At 46.0% G+C, this 24,237-nt stretch overlaps 1 protein-coding gene across 6 annotated transcripts in view; it reads left to right on the forward strand.

Annotated features, from left to right (window-relative positions):
* The window catches only part of MCRS1 (microspherule protein 1), a 95,168-nt gene that overhangs the window by 10,929 nt on the left and 60,002 nt on the right, over nucleotides 1-24,237 (forward strand). For all 6 annotated transcript variants that reach the window (XM_068096519.2, XM_068096506.2, XM_068096513.2 and 3 more), the window contains one exon: nucleotides 13,342-13,555. In XM_068096519.2, the coding sequence (XP_067952620.1) occupies nucleotides 13,342-13,555 (214 nt within the window). The remainder of the gene's footprint in view (nucleotides 1-13,341; nucleotides 13,556-24,237) is intronic.

A 24,237-nucleotide genomic window follows, 5' to 3' on the forward strand; every position in this document is an offset into this window, starting at 1 on the left:
ACCTCTTATACAGGAAGAATGTTTGGACGAAACCTAGCTGTCGAATGCGCTTCACATTATCATTTCCTTTGAAAATGCAGTAACTGATACTATCGGTCATTTTCTGGTCCATACTGGCGCAAAGACAAATTGATTAAATTTTGGTGAAGATCCGAATCTGGATCCGATATTTTAAAGTGATTCTTCACCATTGAGAGATGGAGCCAAAAACGATATGCCATATAGCTGCATAATATCTCAAAAAGTTTTGGACGAGTTATCACCAAACTTGGTGGATGAGTTGGTGAGGCGACAAGAACAAGCCAATTCGATTTTGGTTCAAGTCCGAATTCAGATCCGGCCTATCGGTGGATGCAAAACGTGAACTGTTAAACCTGGCGGAGGTATGCGCTCTGCAGAGTGCCGGTCTAGTGTAAACTAGTGATGTCATTGCCTACTGCCCCTTTTTGGGTTGTATTCCATGTTAGTACTCTGTGGATATATTTATTCTTTTTTCAAACCTTTTTTTTAAATGCAAAAGCATGTAGGGATATGTTACTCCAAAAAGTATGTAAACAAGGTAGAGATGGTCACAAGAAAAAAATCATGTGAAACAATCCTACATCTTTCTTTGATCTTTCCCTAGAACATATACTGTGCGCGAGTGTTTCTGCGTGCGTGTAACATTTTGAAACATCATAAAAAAACATCCATCATTGTCCCGCTCTGGGTATGTAGAAATTTAATCCCCCCGGATTTTATGGCTACCTAGTACCTATGGATGTGGTACACACGCCATCCTGAACAATACCATATATGGTAACTACAAAGCATCTGGAAATGCAAAGCCCATCCACTTACACTTTGTACTTAAGCTAAACTTGACAGAAACAACGTCTAAAAAGGGAAAAATTGATAATTTTTATCAATTAGTGTTCTACATGTTTTCATAATAATGGTTTGTTGAAAATTTGATGACAAATCTCCAGTGGTTAAAAAAACTTATATGCCCTGTACAAACGCACACACTCTTGCGAAACCATTTCTCCCTTCGGGGACGAGCTAACTATCAGTGAGGTGCACTCCCCACTCCCCTGCCCTCATCCATTGACTACTTGCTAGTTTTCAACTTGCTTGTTTACAATGATCAGAATATTGAAAAACAAACGATAATGAGCAATCAGAGATTGCAAACCCTTGCCAGGATGAATTTTCGGTGGTTTTTAAGGCTTTTGTGTTAAAATAAATATGGCGGCCGAACCACGTGACCGACGTCATTATTTTTTTTCTAAACTAATTTATTCCTAGATTATGCTCAAGAAATTTCATCTTGATGGGATGAAGTTTTGTATTTGTCAAATTATGACGTCATAATGGAGGCACCTATGACATCATCATTGACGTATTTTATTTCCCATGGAGAGTTCTTTACAATGAGCCATGTCTCAATTTTTTCTATTCAGCACTTCCGGAGATATCGAGGTGCAAAGTTTATCGATTTTTCCAAGATGGCGGCCGAACCACGTGACCGATGATGTCATTTTTTTTTTCTCCACCAGTTTATGCCGACATGATGCTCAATAAATTTCATCTCGATTGGATGAAGTTTTGTACTTGTCGAATTATGACGTTATAATGGAGGCACCTATGACATCATCATTAACATATTTTATTCCCCATGGAGAGTTCTTTACAATGAGCCATGTCTCAATTTTTTCTATTCAGCACTTCCGGAGATATCGAGGTGCAAAGTTTATCGATTTTTCCAAGATGGCGCCCAAACCACGTGACCTATGACTTAATAATTATCATTAAAAAATTCTACAGGTGGAGTTGCACCTGTGGTGAAAATTTCCTGTCAATCGGACCAAGGGTTGCAGAGAAAATCATATTTATTCTGTGCGGACAAATAGACAAACAGACAGACAGACAAACAAACAAACAAACAAACAAACGGACTCAAATGCAATACCCTCTCCTCTGGCGAGGGTAATAACGAGGTTATCATGAGTTTATTTTAACCAGGCATTTTTAGGTGTGGGTGTTTCATTTTCAGGCACTTTCAGCACTTGTCTATCTGATTGCTGCCCTATTGGTGTTGTTGCTAAACTGTTGTAAGGAACATTGTGACCTACTTTCTGATTCAGCCCATTTCTTCATACTGTGTTATTGTCGTCTTTTCACTCTTGTCATCTTGTGATGTCGGCCATCCATTTTGTAGGTCACACTCTACAAACCTAAACAAATCAATGTTACAAGTGTTATGGATTCGTCACTTCCGTTGTGATGGTTTGCATCCACTGTAAATATTTCTGATTCCATGTACTATTATTGTTTTCAAAAGGTTTATTAATCAATGAACTGTTTTCAAAAGGTAAAAAAGTTAATGCTAAAAGAAACAGTAAACCGGATCGGGAAGCGGACGGCGAGGAAGAGGAAGAGGAGAGAAAGAGGGCGGAGCGCGAGAGTTGGACAAGAAGGAGCTGAGCTACTTGCGGTCTGGAGCGAACGTTGGCGAGCATGAGTCACTAGCGAACTTTCGGGTTTCCGGGAAAGGGATTCCTGCGACAGAGTTGTCATCGCCGTGACCGATCAACCTGCGTGTCAGGTTTTTGGCGGTGGATTCCGAGGAGAATTATCGCCAGGCCGTTACGTCTCAAGAACGGGTTGTCGGCCATTTTGACTCATGCGTCGAGCAAGGTTTCTTTGCTTCGTCAGCCGTTTTCACCGCTTTCAGACGTATCTGGTGTGCGTGTGTGCACCGTGGCGTTTGAAGATTAATTTGCGGGTCGCCGACTGTGAGCCATGAAAGTCTTTACCCGAGGGTGTGATCTCTCAGTCGCCTGGAGGGCGCCTTTGGATTTCCCAGTCGCCTTGAGGGCGCCTTTGTGCAGCTTCGGCTGTGTGACTGTACTTGCCATCCGTTCGGGATTCTCGTCTCGATTGGACATCGTTCTGGCGATCGCTGGAGCGAGTCAACGTTGGCTTGAAGCCAGGAATAAGAGACATTGGGGAATGTTATTGGTTCACTCACTTGGAGCACATTGAGTTATATATTACGAAACTGATGGTACCATCATAGGACATATTGATTGTACTTTTGATTACTATTATTGTTGCACTGTTATTATTGTGTGATCTTAATACAATATGTGTTTGTGAGTAACAATAGGGGTGGCTTCTCCATTGATCTTTGACAGACACAATAACACATTTTTCTGCCGTGACTCCTCTCGGGGCTTGGAGGTACACCGTGACCAGAGGGTGGGGGTGGAGCACGTAACAGAAATTGGGGGCTCGTCCAATTGGCTCGTGGGCTCGAAATTGGGATCCTCGTCCGGGATTAAATTCCCTGATAACATTCGTCCGGGATAGAATTCTCTAACATTCCCAGAATTCCCAAATTTGGAATTTTTCTAACATTCCCAAATTTTTCAAAAAATTTGGAAATTTTTGTGTGAAAGCTAACATGTGCTAACTAATAGTCACCATGGTGTTTGACGCAGAACAGTTTGCGGCGTCCCCTAATGAGGCACAGTTCCAAGCGTTAAAAAAAATCGGAACTCTTGATATTGGCCAGACATTTTAACTTGGAGGTCTGAGTTAATATGAAGAAAGCAGAGATGCAGACATTGGTGGTAGAATCTCTGGTGGGACAGGGAACATGGACAGAGGTAGCCTTGGATTGATTACCCGAGGAAAAAGAAAATGTGGAGCGCCGGAAAATGGAGATGCAACTGCAGAGCCAGGAAAGGTTAAAAGCAGAGGAAAGGAGAGCAAGCAGAGGAAAGGAGAGCTGCAAGAGAACTCGAGGAGAGAAGAGCAGAGGAAAGGAGAGCTGAAGAAGAAAGAAGAGCAAAGGAAAGAGCAGAGGAAAGGAAAGCCGAAAGGGAGTTAAAGGCACGTGACATGGAGTATCAGAAGGAAGTTAAACTCAAGGAGCTGGAATTAATGGGAGAACGGGGAGAAGTAGCATCCATGCCGGCTGGTTCGACAACTAGTCAGAACACCTGGGATGTTGGTAGGCACGTGAAGCTGGTTCCACCCCTCAATGAAAAGGAGGTAGCCAAGTTTTTTTTACACTTTGAGAAAGTGGCTCAAATGCTAAAATGGCCCGTGGGGTTCTGGACTATGTTTGTGCAAAGTGTTCTGGTGGGTAAAGCTCAAGATATATTTTCGGCTTTACCGATTGACAAATGTACAGATTATGAGGAAGTGAAGAAAGCCATTCTCAAAGCCTATGAATTGGTCCCTGAAGCTTACCGGCAAAAATTCCGGAATGCCAGGAAGAGGGAGAGTGAGACCCATGTGGAGTTTGTCAGAATGAAGGAAACCATGTTTGATCGGTGGTGTGATTCGAAGGGGATTGGGAAAGACTTCGAACTGTTGCGACAATTTATCTTGTTGGAGGAATTCAAACAGTGTGTCCACGAGGACATTAAAGTACATCTGGAGGAAAAGAAGTACATCCGCTTTACACAAAAAAGGTGCAAAAACAGATCCTTGTAACTACAGACCAATCAGCCTGCTCCCAATTATCAGCAAATCATGGAATCCATCATTGCTTCGGATATGAAATCTTTCCTCTTCTCCAATGGCTTGATCTCTGATCATCAATTTGGTTTCAGACCAGGTCACTCTACTCTGGACATGCTGCTTCTGCTGTCTCAACAATGGATGGAGGTCCTCAATGCCAAACAGGAAATCAGAGCTGTCTCCCTTGACATATCACGTGCCTTCGATACGGTCTGGCACCCAGCTCTGCTCACCAAACTCTCCTCCTATGGTATCCATGGAAATCTCCATGCATGGCTTGCGGACTTCCTCTCTGGTCGTAGTCAACGTGTGGCCCTGAATGGATTTCTCTCATCTCCCCTTCCCGTTCAGGCTGGAGTTCCCCAAGGCAGTGTGCTGGGCCCTGTGCTTTTTCTGGTCTTTATCAATGATCTCTCCGACTCTCTGGAAAATCCTCTGTATCTCTTTGCTGATGACTCCACTCTCTGCCGCTCCATTCCTCTTCCCTCAGATCGGCAGTCTGCAGCCTCCTCACTCTCTGAAGACCTGGACAAAATCACAGACTGGTCAAACATGTGGAACATGTCTTTCAATCCTGACAAATCTCACACTCTTACTATGTCTCTCCGAAAAGATCGACTGGACAACCCTCCCATCTACTTTCTCAACAATCCTCTCCAAGAAGTTCTGTCGCTCAAGCTTTTGGGTCTCACCATCTGCCATGATCTTTCTTGGGAAAACCACATTTCCAAGCTGGCCTCCAAAGCCAGTCGCCGACTGGGCATCCTCCGTCGTGCGAAGTCCTTCCTAGGCACACCTGAGCTCCTCACCACATACAAGGCTTTCATCCGCAGCTCAATGGAATACTGTTCTCCCCTATGGGCTGGTGCTCCTGCCTCACACCTGGCTCGGCTTCACGCTGTTGAATCCAAAGCTTTCAGAATCATTGGAATCTCCCGCGATGAAGCTATCTCTGAGGGCCTTTCACTCACTCACCGCAGGCAGGTAGGTGGTCTTTCTGTCTTCTACCGACTCCTCTCCGGCCTTGCTCCCCCAGCTCTCTCTGTGCTCTGTCCCCCAAATATTCCTACAGGTCGCACAAGATCTGCCAGCCACCCTCTGATGGTTAAACTGCCGAAATCTCGGCTCTCTGCTCACCTTCACTCTTTCATTCCTCTTTTCTCCCGCCTCTGGAACAAACTCCCACACTCACTTCAATCACACTCCTCCCTCCAGGTCTTCAAAACAGCTGTTCACCACCATCTCTTATCTTCCCCCATCCAAAACCTTGATCTTTTCTACCCCCACTAATTCACCCCAGATCCACCTTGTTTGAAATTCCAACTTCTTTCCTGGAAGTCTTGGCAGTGTCCATATGTTTTATACCTCTCCCACCCCCCCCCCTTCCCATGCCTCCCCCCCAAAGCCCTCTCCCTCCCACAGTTCTCTCGATGTCTCCATGTCTCTCGGTCCCTGCTCTCAAATGTTGTGTTTGTGTCCTTCCCCCTCTCTCCCCATCTTGTCTACCGCTCCCGATGTTATTTGTTTTGTGTGTCTGTTTGTCTTTCTGTGTGATTAATGTTCGCTCTTTCACGAGCCTCGATCTTGTATTCAAAAAAAAGAAAAAAGAAAAAAAGAAGGTACCAGAGTTGTATGAGGCAGCAACCGTGGCAGATGACTTTGCCTTGACACACAGGATGGGGTTCCACACACCTAACTTCCCGCCTAGAGTTCACCATGGGAGTTATGGTACATCCGGTGCGGAGAACGAATATTCATGGGGGCGGCCTAGAGATGACTATGAGGACAAATCTGATACCGTGACTTTTAGGGATCAGAAGACTACAGTTCCAAGACAGACTTATCTTCCGGGGGGCTCGAGGCAGACCACGAGTTTTTCCTCCGGGCCTACTTGCGCTTTTTGCAAGAAACCTGGACATTTGATGTCCCAATGTTATGCCCTGGAAAGGAAAAATCAGGAGCGGAGTCAGACTAGTACAACTCCGAATGCATTGGCAAATGCGAGAAATCGTCCTTGGAGGACAGTGCCTTGTGAAAGTTCCAATGCCAAAGTTACGGCTTCACAGAACGACCTTGTTCAAGAGGGTTGCAAACCTTTTATTTCAGAGGGGTTTGTGTCCTGGGATGGAGACTTGACTAACCAGAGACCTGTTAGGGTATTGAGGGACACAGGAGCACATCAATCTTTGATGCTTGAGGGCATTTTGCCATTGTCAGAGAAGACGGCAACTGGTGTTAGTGTTCTTTTACAGGGGGTTGATGGCTGTGTTAAAGCCCCACTTCACGTCATCCATTTGAAGTCTGATTTGGTGTCAGGACCGGTCACCGTAGGGTTACAAGCCACTCTACCTGTAGAGGGAATATCTTTTGTTATCGGGAATGATTTGGCCGGTTGTCAAGTTTCTGGTGACCCGATGTTTGTTGAAAAGCCTAGTATGGGAAATAACTCTGCACAGTTAGAGCAGGAGATTCCGGGTATCTTTCCATCCTGTACCGCGACTCGTGCTATGGGTAGGAAGCGCTCTGAAGAGAAGGAGAAGGTACTGACGTCACGCTTTGCACAGACACGTGTTGTCAAGTACCATGAAACTAAGTGTCAGCACACACGAGTCATGAATGGAGGCAATGTTGGCAAGCTCTTTGTAGGTGGACTGAACTTCAAAACAATGGAAGATGTTCTGGACTCTGTCTCTGGCAAATATGGACCGCTCTTGGAAGTGCAGCTGATAAAGGACAGGGAGACGCAAAAGTCAAGAGGGTTTGGCTTTGTAACATTCGAAATCACAAACGATGCCAAAGATGCAGAAAAGGATTTGAAGGGCAAGGATTTGGATGGTCAGACCATAACAGTAGAGAAGGCAGGCCATGGGCGTCGAAGGGGCCACAGAGGAGGAAAACGTGGAGGTAGTTTCAGGGGTGGCTATGGTTCCCGGGGTGGGAGTCGTAGTTTTGGTGGTGGCCGCAGTCGAGTTTGACTATGGAGGCTCCCAGAGTTACGGCAGCTTCCGAAGGGATGATTATCAGGGTAGTGGCCGAGAAGGAGACCGCTATTCACGTGACTACAGTGACAAGCGCTCCAACCGTGATTATTATGAGAGTTAGGAAGAGTTTGAAGCACTGAATGCTGCGGAGCAGTCGAGCCAAGATTCCTACACTGATTAACCGTGAACTCCACGTTCCTAAAGGCGTCCATGTAGTGAATACTTCCAGGCCTCATCACCCATCCACCATGAAACCTGGCTCTCAGCTCGGTCTCCTTCAAAAAGTGCTGTAGATTTGCTTTGTTTTGGATTTTTGATCACAACCCCTTAACCTTCATTCAAAAAATGTTTTTCCCTGCAAAGAAAGTTTTCACTATGTTCAAACTTTCTTTCTTGAGGGGGGGGAAGTGTTACGGATTCGTCACTTCCGTTGTGGTGGCTTGCATCCACTGTAAATATTTCTGATTCCATGTACTATTATTGTTTTCAAAAGGTTTATTGTCCATGAACTGTTTTCAAAAGGTAAAAAAGTTAATGTTAAAAGAAACAGGAAACCGGATGGGGAACCGGACTGCGAGGAAGAGGAGAGAAAGAGGGCGGAGCGCGAGAGTCGGACAAGAAGGAGCCGAGCTGCTTGCGGTCTGGAGCGAACGTTGGCGAGCAAGAGTCACGAGCGAACTTTCGGTTTTCCGGGAAAGGGATTCCTGCGACAGAATTGTCATCGCTGTGACCGATCAACCTGCGTCAGGTTTTTGGCGGTGGATTCCGAGGGGACTCGGGACTGCCGGTTTTACGTCCATCCGAGGGGCGATGCACATATTTATCGATAACCCTGACTGAAATGCTGGGATGACAGTTTATGGTTGGGTCGGGATTCGATCCCAGGCTAGAAAGCTTTGAGTTGAAGGTGTGTACCTCTACGCCATCCTGCCAGCCTGGCGTACACATTGAAAATGCTGACATTTGTTTTGATGCTAACATTTGTCAATGTAAAAGCATTACATATGGCATAATGCTTAGAGCATCCGCTCTGGATTTGGGGAGGTCGGTGGTTTGAACCTGACCCCGGCCTAGTCATATTAAAGACTTTCAAAATGGTGTGTGCTGCTTCCATTGTTGACAATAGGCATTTTTAAAAGTACAAGCAACCATTGCGTAGACTTGACGTCTAACCTAATGACTTTCTGCATTGAACTTACTTGTAGAGTTTTGTCCATTTGCTATGAAAACATGGCTTTCAGTGATGTGAAGGATAATTTAGGCAATATTTTTTATTGTTGTTTGGTACAGCTGTCATTACAGAACATGAATGTCGATGTTAACTTGTAATCGCATTAAACAACACAACACTCTGGTTCATTTGTCATTTCTTTGTGTTTCCATTTGTTTGTGTTTATTTTATATGTATATATATATATATTGTTGTGGATCTGTCGCCAGCCTTCTCTCCTTATCAAGGGGGGATTAATCCCCTTGTCTTTACTGACCTGGTGCGACCCGAGACCTATGACGTCCCTTCCGGACAGCGCTAAATAGGGTTTGAGGACCAAATTCGCTGTTACCTAAGTACTAGCGCTGCCCTGAAACGAGGAGATAAGCCTCGCACGAACCATGTGTGTTGGTGATACGCCAAGCGGTTGCGTACACGTGATCCGCGCCGTTATGGATGGTGGAACCCGATTCAAGCGGTTCTATTCGTACCACGCTTAGTCAATGGAGAAATCACAAAGGCGATCGAAGTAGAAGGAAGAACAGAATTTATTTACACTATACAATGGTAGAAGGAAAGGGACACAGAGCAGCCTTATACAGTCTTATCCTTAATACCCAGGACAAACGGGCCCGTCTCACACACACACACTCACACGGGGATTGCAGATGGCAGGACGATGTTCACCAGCGCATCCAGGGATGGCTCCCGTGCAGCTCTCTCCGGCCTCCTGCACGTCCATTGGAGATGGAAGTAGGTCAAAGCAGGAGCTCGGAGCGGGTTATCATGGGGCGAGCGGTAGGGAGCGGACTTTGGTGCGGCTGGCTGCTATTCACTTGCGGTTATGGCCGCGCTTACTCGCGTGGCTGAAAAGCGCTATATGCGTTACCGGCGCGTATGGCTGCGCCCACGTACTTTGTACGGCCTACGCCTCTTGTTCTATCTCCTGGCGCGCACGTTCTAATGCGAGGTCAAAGTTCAACAACGGCGAGTGATGCACGTTCGTCTCTCTCTCTCTTCACGTCCTTTGCCACTGCCGTATGCACGCGAGTCCTCTTATCAAGCTCCCTCTCTGCACTTCCTTTGCAACGCGCTTATCCTCTGCCAGTCCTTTCGAGGGCAGCGGGTTATATAGGCACGCCCCGCGAACCTTCTCGAACTCACCAGGCGCGCTTCACCACGCCCTCATGCCATTCCGCTCGAGCTCTGATTGGCTGGTGGCTCTTACCGTCATCGCCTCTGCTGCTCCCGACCTCAACGCCGCCCCCACCTTTTTAGGCCTACCTCGTGATAGCTTGACTAGGGGATAGCCAAGTGGGGCGCGGGATGGATTACGCCCATAGAGGTAGAATTGGAGGTGGGAGCAAAATGAATGTAGGGCCTACTCTCCTGTCTTTACACAACACAGGTACTAAGAGAGGAAATGGCCTATTCTTACACATACTAAGACATAACTATACTACAAATGGGCCTAGATGTTGCTCATGTGACTAACTATGGGGGGCAAACCTTTAACCTTTAATGCCTTCAATGTGCCAATCTCAAAACCGCAGCTATATATACATATATACATATATACATATATACACTCAACATCAAAATAAACTTATCAAATCTTTAGAAGGACACTCATTGAAATCCTCCACGCAAAGATGAAAAATATTTGAACACAGAGGTACAGGTCAGCTATCTTTACTAAACACATGTCAATAAACACGAGGTTGCCTCAATCACAAAAAACAAAAAGCATGAACATCCCAAGGGGTGGTGCAACAAAAGTCACAGCACTGCAACACAAAGGCACGCACCTGAATACAATCAAAACAAAATGACACAGGAATGAACACAACACCCCTAACAGTCAAGGACAGAATGACAGCAGTCCTCAATATCGTGTGTGTCCTCCCTGAGCTGTGATGCAGGCTGTACACCTCCGACACATGCTCTGTACCAGGCGTCTGATGTGGTCCTGGGAAAGTCTGCTCCACTCCTCCTGCAAGCCTTGAATGAGCATTTGCCGATTGACAGCCGTTGATCTCCTCGATGCAAGACGTCGACCAAGCTCATCCCATAAATGCTCAATGGGATTGAGGTCAGGGGAATAAGACATCCAAGGCATCACTTCAGCACCCTGTTCCTGGAGGAAGTTGGTGGTCAGGCGAGCAGCATGGGGTCGAGCGTTGTCCTGCTGGAAAACTGTGATGTCAAGCTGAGCCTGGATAAATGGCAGCAGATGAGGTCTCAAAACGTCATTGACATAATGCTGACTAGTGACATTGCCTTCAATGACGACCAGAGGTGTCCTGAAACGGGTGGAAATGCCGGCCCATACCATCACACTGGGTCCTCCCCAACGATTGATCTGGCGAATACAGCATGATGCATACCTTTCGTCACCTCTGCGCCATACCCGCTGACGCCCATCAGCAGCATGGAGGCAAAATCTGGACTCATCGCTGAAGAAGACTCCACTCCACTGTTGCTGTGTCCAGCGGTGATGCTGCAGACACAATCTTCGTCTGTTCCGCCGATGCACTGCGTTCAACACTGGACCTCTGCAAAGACATCTTACCACTAGGCCCCGACTTCTCAAGCGCCTCCGCACAGTAGAGACACTGATGCGGTTGTTGTGGCGACCTTTGTCACTGCAGTTGTTTGCGTCGCAGGGCGGAAACGATCACGAAGATGCTGCAGCACAATCCAGCAGTCTTGGTTTGGGGTGGTTACCTGTGGTCTTCGTGGACCATCATTCACAGTTCCAGTTTCACCTTAACGCCTGGCCAGGTTGGAAATTGCAGGTTGTGAGCAACCAAGACGTTGGGCAATTGTTCGCTGGCTTACACCAGCCTCAAGCATCCCAATTGCCCTTAAACGTTGTTCAGATGTCAGGCGTGGCATCTGAATTTTCTTGTTGTTTTCCTTGTCAGAAGCCTCTAGAGTGACTATAGACAGCAGTAAATGAATGTCTAAACACAAGAACTGAAGGATTTCATTATGAGGGTCATTATTTAAAGGGAAATATCCCTACACAGAACCACTCAAGCATGCCATTGTTGATCAACCTGGTGATTGAAGTGAAGTTTCCGTTACATAATCAGCCATTACATTTGAAGAAACGTGCTTGTGAAGCTGCACATTTCAAAAAATGAAAGTGATAAGTTTATTTGATGTTGTTTGTTTATTTATTTATATATATATATATATATATTATATATATATATATATATATATATATATATATATATATATATATATATATATATATATATATATATATATATATATATATATATATATATATATATATATATATATATATATATATATATATATACAGTGGAACCTTGACTTACGAGTGCCCCAACTTACGAGTTTTTCGAGATACGAGCCGTCGCTCGGGCGGTTTATTGCTTTGAGATGCGAGCCGAGATCCGAGTTACGAGCTTTCGCCACCCGGTCACGTGGTTATCTTGCCGTGCACGTACAGTATCTCTGTCGTATAGCGCTGCATTTTAGTTTTCGCATTTCGGTTATTTTGAGTTTACGCCGCCAGGTGGGTTCCGGTCACGTGGTTATCTTGCCGTGCACGTACAGTATCTCTGTCGTATAGCGCTGCATTTTAGTTTTCGCATTTCGGTTATTTTGAGTTTACGCCGCCAGGTGGGTTCCGGTCACGTGGTTATCTTGCCGTGCACGTACAGTATCTCTGTCGTATAGCGCTGCATTTTTGTTTTCGCATTTTGGTTATTTTGGAAAATTTCATGTTCATGTCGAACATTTCATGTTCATGTTCATGTTTTCATGTTCATGCCATGCCAGGCCACAACTTGTTCAGAGTGCCGGCGATAGCTCGCCTTCTCTTTGTGGAAAACACGGTGAGATCCTTAACATCCAACAACTAATGGGACGCAAACGGGGCGCCCAGTTTAGCGGTACACACATTGATGAATCACCCTGCCTGTGATTCACCCATGACAGGTTATAGCTGGGTCGGGATTCAAACCCAGGCTGGACAGTTTAGACTTTAGAGTCAAGTGTGCGTACCTCCAGTCCAGGCCATCCTGCCAACTTGTATGCTGCATACAGGTGAAATATAAAGCGCGAGATATTTTTTATATATACTGTATATTTAAAAAAAAATTGGTGTGGTTTTTGGCGGGCTGGAACGGATTAATAGCATTTCAATGCATTTCAATGGGGAAATTTGATTTGAGATACGAGCAATTTGAGTTACGAGCTCGGTCACAGAACGAATTAAACTCGTAAGTCAAGGTTCCACTGTATATATATATATATATATATATATATATATATATATATATATATATATATATATATATATATATATATATATATATATACATATATATATATACATACATCATACATATATATATATATATATATATATATATATATATATATATATATATATATATATATATATATATATATATATATATATATATATATATATATTATTCCAAGTACTATTTCAAACCTACCAAGGACTCTGCTCTGATTTGAAGCACAGTTTGCTTAGTAAAAATACTCACTCCAGTAGACGGAAACAAAAACTTGTTGGATCATTATCGTATGCACTCATACAATTCTTATTGATCTGTTTGCACACAGCACCATGTGGATTGTCTGCTGAGCAACAAGGTTTGGCTCCACGTATGGCTGAATCTTCCCCTGCTCCAACTGCATCACCAGGCATAGTACTTCCCTTGGCCACGTCTTCTTTGGGATTGTCAACGATGAAACTGTTATCCCAGCCGGTCATTACGGGAAAGCGCCCAGTTTCCCAAACACTGACACTTGTTCCAAAACGACGCAGCTCATCCCGGTAATTGTTTCTATATATGGACTTTGTTAGGCTTTTTATTTTTATCATTTTTGGTGAGTTTTTTTTCTCGCTGCATGGAAAGGAGTAACATTACCACCTTTCCACATCCTTTGTCATGTGCCAGGAGGACCTGTTTATATTACTTGTTTTGACACTCAGTAGTTTATGCATCTGCCATCATGGCAAACAATGACTCTCATTCTGTTGTTTTGTTTTTATTCGTTTTTCCACTCCTTCATACAAGATAATTCCAACTATTAACAGAAATCGACGTGAGTCTAACCATTTTGATTGTTCAATCTTGACTTTGGGCAATGTAAGCTTTATCTTTCTTAAGTGTCATGTAATGGCTTCAGCACTGCTGGCTTGTCACAGCAGAGTTCCTTTTAACACACATTCACTTACCGCTTGGTTATAATGTGACATTTGTTCGCTCTTAATTTGTCCAGTGATGCACTTTGATTTGCTGCAACATCTCCTGTTTTATGGAATGGGCAGCGAAATTGGTAACATGAAAATACAAGAATACAAGCATGTGCGGAGTACATCTACTTCTTTCGTATGCGGTACAAGGCTGTGGGGATGCCATCATTGGCTGAGGGCACAGCTGTGCCACTGATGCAGTGCCGTCTATGGGTTAAGGCAGGAATTTAGAATTTGGCGAGGATGCTGGCGATAGCTCGCCTACCTTTCGCAAAGGACACTGTGGGCTCTTAAACGTACACCAACTAATGGTGGCAGATGGGACAGCTGTTTAACATCCATCCCAGGGACGTGATGATGAATCTGTGAAACACCGTGATGACAGTTTATTGCTGGGTCGGGATTCCGATGTAGACTCAACATCTTGGAGGAGGGTGTTTGTATCTCTAGGCCATCAGGTAAGCCCTAAATTGTGGCTCATTGAACTCCACCTGGTTATAACTTTGTAGCATTGCCCATGCAAGAGAGCTCAGCAAAGGTGGAGGTGTTGTTAGCATGGGTGTTGAGAGTGGGGTGGGAGGGGGGGGGGGGGGAAAGGAGGGGTCGCTGCCTCGGGGCCCGAGCTTTTCCTGTAATTTTAAAAACGGTACAGTGAAACCCCTCATTGGTTCATCCTCGTTTCCTCATCATTACATTTAAACCCAGAAGCTGATTTTGCTTTCCTTGCTGGAAACAAAACAACATTTACTCCTGTTAATGGTACAGTTTCAAACTTTACAGAAGATGGTTATTAACCAGAAATGTGCATTACAAAGAAATGGGTTTGTGTCCTCTTTTTCCAAAAAAAATTATTAACCATCTTCTCAAGTATTTTTTTGCCAATCTTATGGAGAAATGGTGTTCAACAGTCAAGGGTGAGAATTGACTTGATCGGTGCAAGCGTCCCGCTCTATCCTTTATTTTTGATCACACGAGTGGGGACCGAAAGGAGATTCTAACACGCTATTTGGGACCGATCCGAAAAATTCGCAATAGTTCAACTCGCTTTGCTTGTCTCACTAACACTCGTCTTTTTTTCTTTTTTTTTTGGATACTGAATCGAGGCTCGTGAAAGAGCTGACATTTACTTCACAAACAAATCAACCAGACAAACAAAGTATATAAAAAGAGGGAGCGAAAGACAAGAGAAGGGGAAGCACACAAACACTTGAGGGCACACAACATTTAAGAGCAGGGAGATGTGTGGGAGGGAGAGGGCTTGGGGGGAGGGGGGTGGCAGAAGTATCAAACACAAGGACACCAAGGACTTCCAGGACAGAAGTTGGTATTTCAAAAAAGTGGAATTGGGGTGAAATTAGCGGGGATAGAAAAGATCAATGTTTTGGATGGGGGAAGATAAGAGATGGTGGTGAACAGCTGTTTTAAAGACCTGGAGGGTGGAGTGGGATTGAAGAGAGTGAGGGAGTTTGTTCCAGAGGCGGGAGAAAAGAGGAGTGAAGGTGAGCAGAGAGTCTTGATTTTGGCAGTTTAACCATAAGAGGGTTGCAGGCAGATCTTGTGCGACCTGTAGGGAATATTTGCTGGACAGAGCCCAGAGAGAGCTGGGGGGGCAAGGCCAGAGAGGAGTCGGTAGAAGACGGAAAGACCACCAACCTGCCTGCGGTGAGTAAGTGAGAGGCCCTTGGAGTTAGCTTCATCGCGGGAGATTCCAATGATTCTGAATGCTTTGGTTTCAACAGCGTGAAGACGAGCTAGGTGTGAGGCAGGTGCACCAGCCCAGAGGGGAGAGCAGTATTCCATTGAGCTGTGGATGAAAGCCTTGTATGTGGTGAGGAGCTCAGGTGTGCCAAGGAAGGACTTCGCACGACGGAGGATGCCCAGTCGGCGACTGGCTTTGGAGGCCAGATTTGAAATGTGGTTTTCCCAGGAAAGATCATGGCAGATAGTGAGACCCAAAAGCTTGAGTGACAGAACTTCTTGGAGAGGATTATTCAGAAAGTGGATGGGAGGGTTGTCCAGTCGGTCTTTTCGGAGAGACATCGTAAGAGTGTGAGATTTGTCAGGATTGAAAGACATGTTCCACTTGTATGCCCAGTCTGTGATTTTGTCCAGGTCTGCAGAGAGTGAGGAGGCTACAGACTGCCGATCTGAGGGATGAAGAATGGAGCGACAGAGAGTAGAGTCATCAGCAAAGAGATAGAGAGGATTTTCAAGAGAATCAGAGAGATCATTGATGAAGACCAGAAAAAGCACGGCCCAGAACACTGCCTTGGGGAACTCCAGCCTGAACAGGAAGAGGAGATGAGAGAAACCCATTCAGGGCCACACGTTGACTATGACGAGAGAGGAAGTCCGCCAGCCATGCGTGGAGATTTCCATGGATACCAAAAGAGGAGAGTTTGGTGAGCAGAGCGGGGTGCCAGACCGTATCGAAGGCACGTGATATGTCAAGGGAGACAGCTGTAATTTCCTGTTTGGCATTGAGGACCTCCATCCATTGTTGAGAAAGCAGAAGCAGCATGTCCAGAGTTGAGTGACCAGGTCTGAAACCAAATTGATGATCAGAGATCAAGCCATTGGAGAAGAGGAAAGATTTCATATCTGAAGCAATGATGGATTCCATGACTTTGCTGATAATTGGGAGAAGGCTGATTGGTCTGTAGTTGCTGGGATCTGTTTTTGCACGTTTTTGTGCAAAGCGGTGATGTTGGCAGATTTCCAAACAGATGGCAGATGACCTTGAGCAAAAGAGAGGGTGAAGAGAACAGAGAGAGGGAGTGAAAGAGCGGAAGAACAGGATTTTAGGACCCGTGGGCTGATGCCGTCAGGTCCAGTTGCAGAATCAGAGTCGAGGGTTGACAGAAACTTTTCCACCTTGTCAGGAGGAAAGGACACAGAGTCCAGGAGCAGCTGGGTACGACTGGGTACGGTGGGTACAGATAGGGATGGGTTTGGGACACAAGATTTAGAGGCAAACACAGAGTTGAGGCATTCAGCTTTTTCACGTGCGGAATCAGCCGTGTGGCCGTTTGAGGTGAGGGAGGGGATGGAGGGGGAACAAACACCAGAAACAGATTTGACCAGATGCCACCAGGATTTGGAAGAGGGAGACAGATAAGAGAGTTCTGTCCTGAGAACGGAGAGATATTGTTTCCTGGCTCTCCTGAGGGTGGACACACACTTGTTTCGGGCTTTGTGAAAGGAAATGAGATTTCCTTCCATTGGATTTGCTTTCCAGGAGACGAAAGCAAGTTGTTTCTGGGCAATAGCCTCACCACAAGATTCCGTGTACCATGGACGGGAGGAAGGGTATGACAACTGAAGACGAGATGGGATAAATCTGTGCATGAGAGAGAGCAATTTACTTTGGAAGAATTCCCAGGGTGAGTTGATGTCAGAGGCGGTAGAGATGGGAGACCAGTCCAGATGATTGATGGCTGCTTGAAGACCGTGCCAGTTGGCCTGAGTGAAATGCCAGACTCGTCGACGCTGAGGAGGCTCTCTGAGAATGGTCAGAGAGATGTCCACTTTAACAAGCACATGATCAGATGAGCCGATTGGAGCAGAAGAAGAGCAGCAGACATTTTCAGGGAAGTTTGTCATAACCAAGTCCAGAAGAGAAGATGCTCCGTTGACTGAGATCCGGGTCGGGAAATTGACAGATTGTGTCAGTCCCAGTGAGTCGCAGAAGTCCTTTGCTGAAGAGCCATGGCTGGTGAGAGAGGTACCCACACCCAGCCAACTGGCATGGTGACGATTGAAATCACGACATATGAGGAAGAGAGAGTTGGGATGGGTAGATAGAAGCTTGTCCATATTATCAGACAGCGAGATGTAGATGGAGTCATCACTGTTTGGTGGACGGTTCAACACACATATGAACAAAAGGTGGGAGCGAAGGGGAAGCCGTAGCCAAAGGTATTCCTAGGGGTGAGGTGGAGAGAGGGCAGTGCAGGGCGAGTGAGGAAGAGTTTTTTAAATAAAGATAGCAACTCCCCCTCCAGGACGAGGCTCAGGTCTATCATACCGGAGGAAGGAGTAACCTGGGAGAGATACCAAGGAATCAGGGACATCATGAAGGAGGAAAGTTTCTGTTAAGCAGATCACGTCTGGTTTATCAGAAGCAACCTGTATGGAGAGATCAGTCAAGTTTTAGCGAAGGCCCCGGATGTTTGAGGTCCATACTGTTAAAGAAGAGGAAGGGGGAGCATCGGATACAGAACGGGGGGGGGGGGGGGGAGCGGTAGGGTAAGATGTGGAAGAGGAGGAAGAGGTAGGGAGAGCTGTTGAAGGTGTGTCAGAGATTTCAGAATGACTTGGAGAAAGGGAAGAATGGGGCGGACAAAAGGTTTGATGGTGATATGGTGATTGGGTGAGGTGCAGTGAGGTGTTATTTGAGGAGGGGGAAGAGTGAGACAGAAGGTTGAGGGAGATGAAGGTGAAAGTTGGAAGGGGGAAGAAGCAGGGAGGACACTTTGAGGAGGAGGGGTGAGAGGGGAGTCTAGGAGGGGAGGAGTGAGGGAGGGTCTCGGAGGGGAGGGGTGTGGGGGGAGTTTAGAAGGGAAGGGGCAAGGGGGGAGATCTGAAAGGGATGGGTGATGGGGAAGATTTGGAGGGGAGGGGCAAGGGGGAAGATTTGAAAGGGATGGGTGATGGGGAAGATTTGGAGGGGAGGAGAGGAGCAAGGGGGAATATTTGAAAGAGATGGGTGATGGGGAAGATTTGGAGGGGAGGGGCAAGGGGGTGGATTTGGAGGGGAGGGGTGATGGGCAAGTTTTGAAGGGGAGGGGTGATGGGGAAGTTTTTGAGGGGAGGGGTGATGGGGAAGTTTTTGAGGGGAGGGGTGATGGGGAAGTTTTTGAGGGAAGGGGTGACTGGGAAGATTTGGAGGGGAGGGGTGATGGGGAAGATTTGAAGTCTTTAGTTCCAATCCCAAATAGCATGTCAGAAGCTCCTTTAGGTCCCTACTCCACTGCGTGGGGCTGGCTTCGCCCTTTCGAGTAGTTTAAACAATATATATTTCTATTTATATAGTATTAAAGTCAAGTTTATTGAATTTAAGAAAATCATTCATAGATCCAATAAATATCTGATCATGTTTTATCTCTCTGATAAGATCCATCTTTTTAGCACAGGAATCACCATCAAGAATATTCACAAATAAAACATCTTTATCTTTTCCATATTCAAGATATTTCTTTTGTAGTTTAATAAAATTATAAACTTCTCTCAGAGTTCTATTCTGAGCTCCTCCAGAACCACACACCATCTTAAGATTATAATAAATATTACCATTAAGGTATTGGCAATAATCGAAATCTTCAGTCCATTTTAAAATGTTAAAATTTCTAGAAACAGAAGATAATTTATTTGTTTCAATGTTTATTCTTTTATTTGTTTTAAACGGGTTAACACCAGTTTCCCCCTCAGTTAAATTAGCTTAGTATTTTTCACATTCATAATGTTTACCATCAATATACCAATCTCAACTATTCCTCCATTCTTTGCTTTGATTCATTTATATAGATTTAAACCCATATGGAAGTGCATTTATTTTATCATCCTTTATAAACCTTTTATCATCAAATGAAGAAAGAGCTTTCTTATTAACAGTCACTGTAAATATCTCATGACCATAACTTCTAATAAGGTTAATCTCTCAAAAGATTACCTCATCTTTATGTATACAATCACAATAATGATCAGTTTGTTTCCTTCAATATCCCCTTTTTAATTCCCTTTAGTTTTTTTTTTTATCAGTCCTGTATTTATCTCCATTTTGGAATGATGGATAATCATAACAATAATGATCAGTCACGCACATATCATACCATAAGGTATGATGAATCTTTTTCCTTATCATAATCTGGAAGTTATTTATTATTTGCCTTAGCATACCTCTTACTACGTAGTGTGTTCAAAAAGTATCCGACCTTTGTTTTTCGTGCGTAAAAAAAAAGAAGCTAGGGAGGCGTTGATTGGTGCACGTATGTAGGCGATCCTAATGCGCACGCGTGAATTTTTTCCCACCTGCAGAAGCTGTCATTCGACGGCAGACCGCCGATGAGTGAGGACATGTAAGTGAGCGCCGTCGGATTTTCGTTTTTGACAAAATGACGGAAAAACTTGAACAACGCTACTGCATCAAATTTTGTGTTTTTTGGCCTCGGGGATGTTGGATGCTTCCATTATGATGACTGCAACTTGGTTTCTGGGTCGTACCCATAAACCCAGGACTCATCGCCAGTGATCACTGTGTTGAGGAAGCTGGGATCGCTGTTCACAGTCTCCAGCATGTCCTGTGCGATCTCCAAACGGAGTTGCTTCTGCTCAATCGTTAGCAGCTTTGGTACGAACTTCGCTGAGATTCTCCTGAAGCCCAAATCCTCCTTCATAATGGAATGAACGGTGTTGAATCTTGTGGATCGTTTCCACTTGGGAATCGCCAAGCTTTACACAAAATTTGATGCAGTAGCGTTGTTCAAGTTTTTCCGTCATTTTGTAAAAAACGAAAATCCGACGGCGCTCACTTACATGTCCTCACTCATCGGCGGTCTGCCGTCGAATGACAGCTTCTGCAGGTGGGAAAAAATTCACGCGTGCGCATTAGGATCGCCTACATACGTGCACCAATCAACGCCTCCCTAGCTTCTTCTTTTTTACGCACGAAAAATAAAGGTCGGATACTTTTTGAACACAGTAGTACATACTTGTGATATACCACCCCTCTTTGCTTTCTCAATCATAAATAACATATCAACATCACTTAACAAATCCAACGGCTGTTTTGTCATCTTCAACATAGCAGACCAAGCTAAACCAGGTGCTGTGAAATAATTTACAGGATCAAGACCGTATGATTCTTTGTTATGGCAAACATCTCTGAATGTCTCAAATACATCAGCCAATAGTAATACATCAGTTTTTAAATAAAGTTCATGATACTCACCCACATTATTTATTTTAAATTTATCCCATACTTCCTGTGCTCTTTAAAACTCTTCATCAGTTATATTTGACTTGTTAAGTTCACTATAACAAAAATTCTTTTTATGGAAGTTTTGTATCATTAAACTTTTCAAATGAACTCATAATATCATAGGGATACATACCCTTCTTAGTTAACAAGTTGGTATCTTCAAAATAACTTGAAAGAATAGGAAATGACTTTATGTTTGACACAAAAGAAGCTAGAGCACTTGCCATTAATTTATTTGAATCAAGAAGTCTAATATTTGTTCTAGGATTTGTATTTATATTCTTTGTAAATTAAATGTAGTTTGGACACCGACAGACACACACACACACACCGACAGACACACACACCGACAGACACACACACCGACAGACACACACACCGACAGACACACACACCGACAGACACACACACCGACAGACACACACACCGACAGAGACACACACACCGACAGAGACACACACACCGACAGACACACACACCGACAGACACACACACTGACAGACACACACACACCGACAGACAGACACCGACGCGCACACACATGGACGCACAGACGCACACGGACGCACAGACGCACACGGATGCACAGACGCACACGGAAGCACAGACGCACACGGAAGCACGGAAGCACGGACGCACGGACGCATAGACGCACACGGATGCACAGACGCAGATGGACGCACATGGACACACAGACGCACACGGACACACAGACGCACATGGACACACAGACGCACACGGACGCACAGACAGACATACACACACAGACAGACACACACTGACAGACACACACTGACAGACACACACTGACAGACACACACTGACAGACACACACAGACAGACACACACAGACAGACACACACAGACAGACACACACAGACAGACACACACAGACAGACACACACAGACAGACACACACAGACAGACACACACAGACAGACACACACAGACAGACACACACAGACAGACACACACAGACAGACACACACAGACAGACACACACAGACAGACACACACAGACAGACACACACAGACAGACACACACAGACAGACACACACAGACAGACACACACAGACAGACACACACAGACAGACACACACAGACAGACACACACAGACAGACACACACAGACAGACACACACAGACAGACACACACAGACAGACACACACAGACAGACACACACAGACAGACACACACAGACAGACACACACAGACAGACACACAGACAGACACACAGACAGACACACACACACAGACACACACACACAGACAGACACACACAGACAGACACACACAGACAGACACACACAGACAGACACACACAGACAGACACACACAGACAGACACACACAGACAGACACACACAGACAGACACACACAGACAGACACACACAGACAGACACACACAGACACACACACACAGACACACACAGACACACACTGACGCACACACAGACACTGACGCACACACAGACAGACAGACACAAGTGGTTGAAATTTTAGACAGACATACACAGGCAGACAGACATACACAGGCAGACAGACATACACAGGCAGACAGACATACACAGGCAGACAGACATACACAGGCAGACAGACATACACAGACAGACAGACATACACAGACAGACAGACAGACATACACAGACAGACAGACAGACATACACAGACAGACAGACATACACAGACAGACAGACAGACAGACATACACCATACATACACAGACAGACACATACACGGACGGACACACATACACGGATGGACACACATACACTGATGGACACACATACATGGACGGACACACATACACGGACGGACACACATACACGGACGGACACACATACACGGACGGACACACATACACGGACGGACACACATACACGGACGGACACACATACACGGACGGACACACATACACGGACGGACACACATACACGGACGGACACACATACACGGACGGACACACATACACGGACGGACACACATACACGGACGGACACACATACACGGACGGACACACATACACGGACGGACACACATACACGGACGGACACACATACGCGGACGGACACACATACGCGGACGGACACACATACGCGGACGGACACACATACGCGGACGGACACACATACGCGGACGGACACACATACGCGGACGGACACACATACGCGGACGGACACACATACGCGGACGGACACACATACGCGGACGGACACACATACGCGGACGGACACACATACACGGACGGACACACATACACGGACGGACACACATACACGGACGGACACACATACACGGACGGACACACATACACGGACGGACACACATACACGGACGGACACACATACACGGACGGACACACATACACGGACGGACACACATACACGGACGGACACACATACACGGACGGACACACATACACGGACGGACACACATACACGGACGGACACACATACACAGACGGACACACATACACAGACGGACACACAGTTACACACACGGACGGACACACAGTCACACACACGGACGGACACACAGTCACACACACGGACGGACACACAGTCACACACACGGACGGACACACAGTCACACACACGGACGGACACACAGTCACACACACGGACGGACACACGGACGGGCACAGTCGCACACACGGACGGGCGGACAGTCGCGCACACGGACGGGCGGACAGTCGCACACACGGACGGGCGGACAGTCGCACACACGGACGGGCGGACAGTCGCACACACGGACGGGCGGACAGTCGCACACACGGACGGTCAGTCACACACACACACACACAGACGGACGGACGGACAGTCACACACACACGAATGGACGGACAGTCACACACACACGGACAGACTGACAGTCACACACATGGACGGATGGACAGACACACACACACACGGACGGACGGACAGTCACACACACACGGACGGACAGTCACACACACGGACAGACAGTCACACGGACGGACGGACAGTCACACACACACGGCCGGACGGACAGTCACACACACGGACGGACGGACAGTCACACACACACATGGACGGACAGACAGTCACACGCGGGTGGACGGACAGTCACACACACACACACACACACACAGACGGACAGTCACACACATACAGACGGGCGGACAGTCACACACACATGGACGGAAAGACAGTCACACACAGACACGGACGGACAGACAGTCACACGCACACACGGATGGACAGACAGTCACACACATGGACGGACAGACAGTCACACACACACATGGATGGACAGAC

This window comes from Myxine glutinosa, chromosome 1 (assembly GCF_964187855.1).
Source record: "Myxine glutinosa chromosome 1, kmMyxGlut1.1, whole genome shotgun sequence".
NCBI classification, from domain to species: Eukaryota; Metazoa; Chordata; class Myxini; order Myxiniformes; family Myxinidae; genus Myxine; species Myxine glutinosa.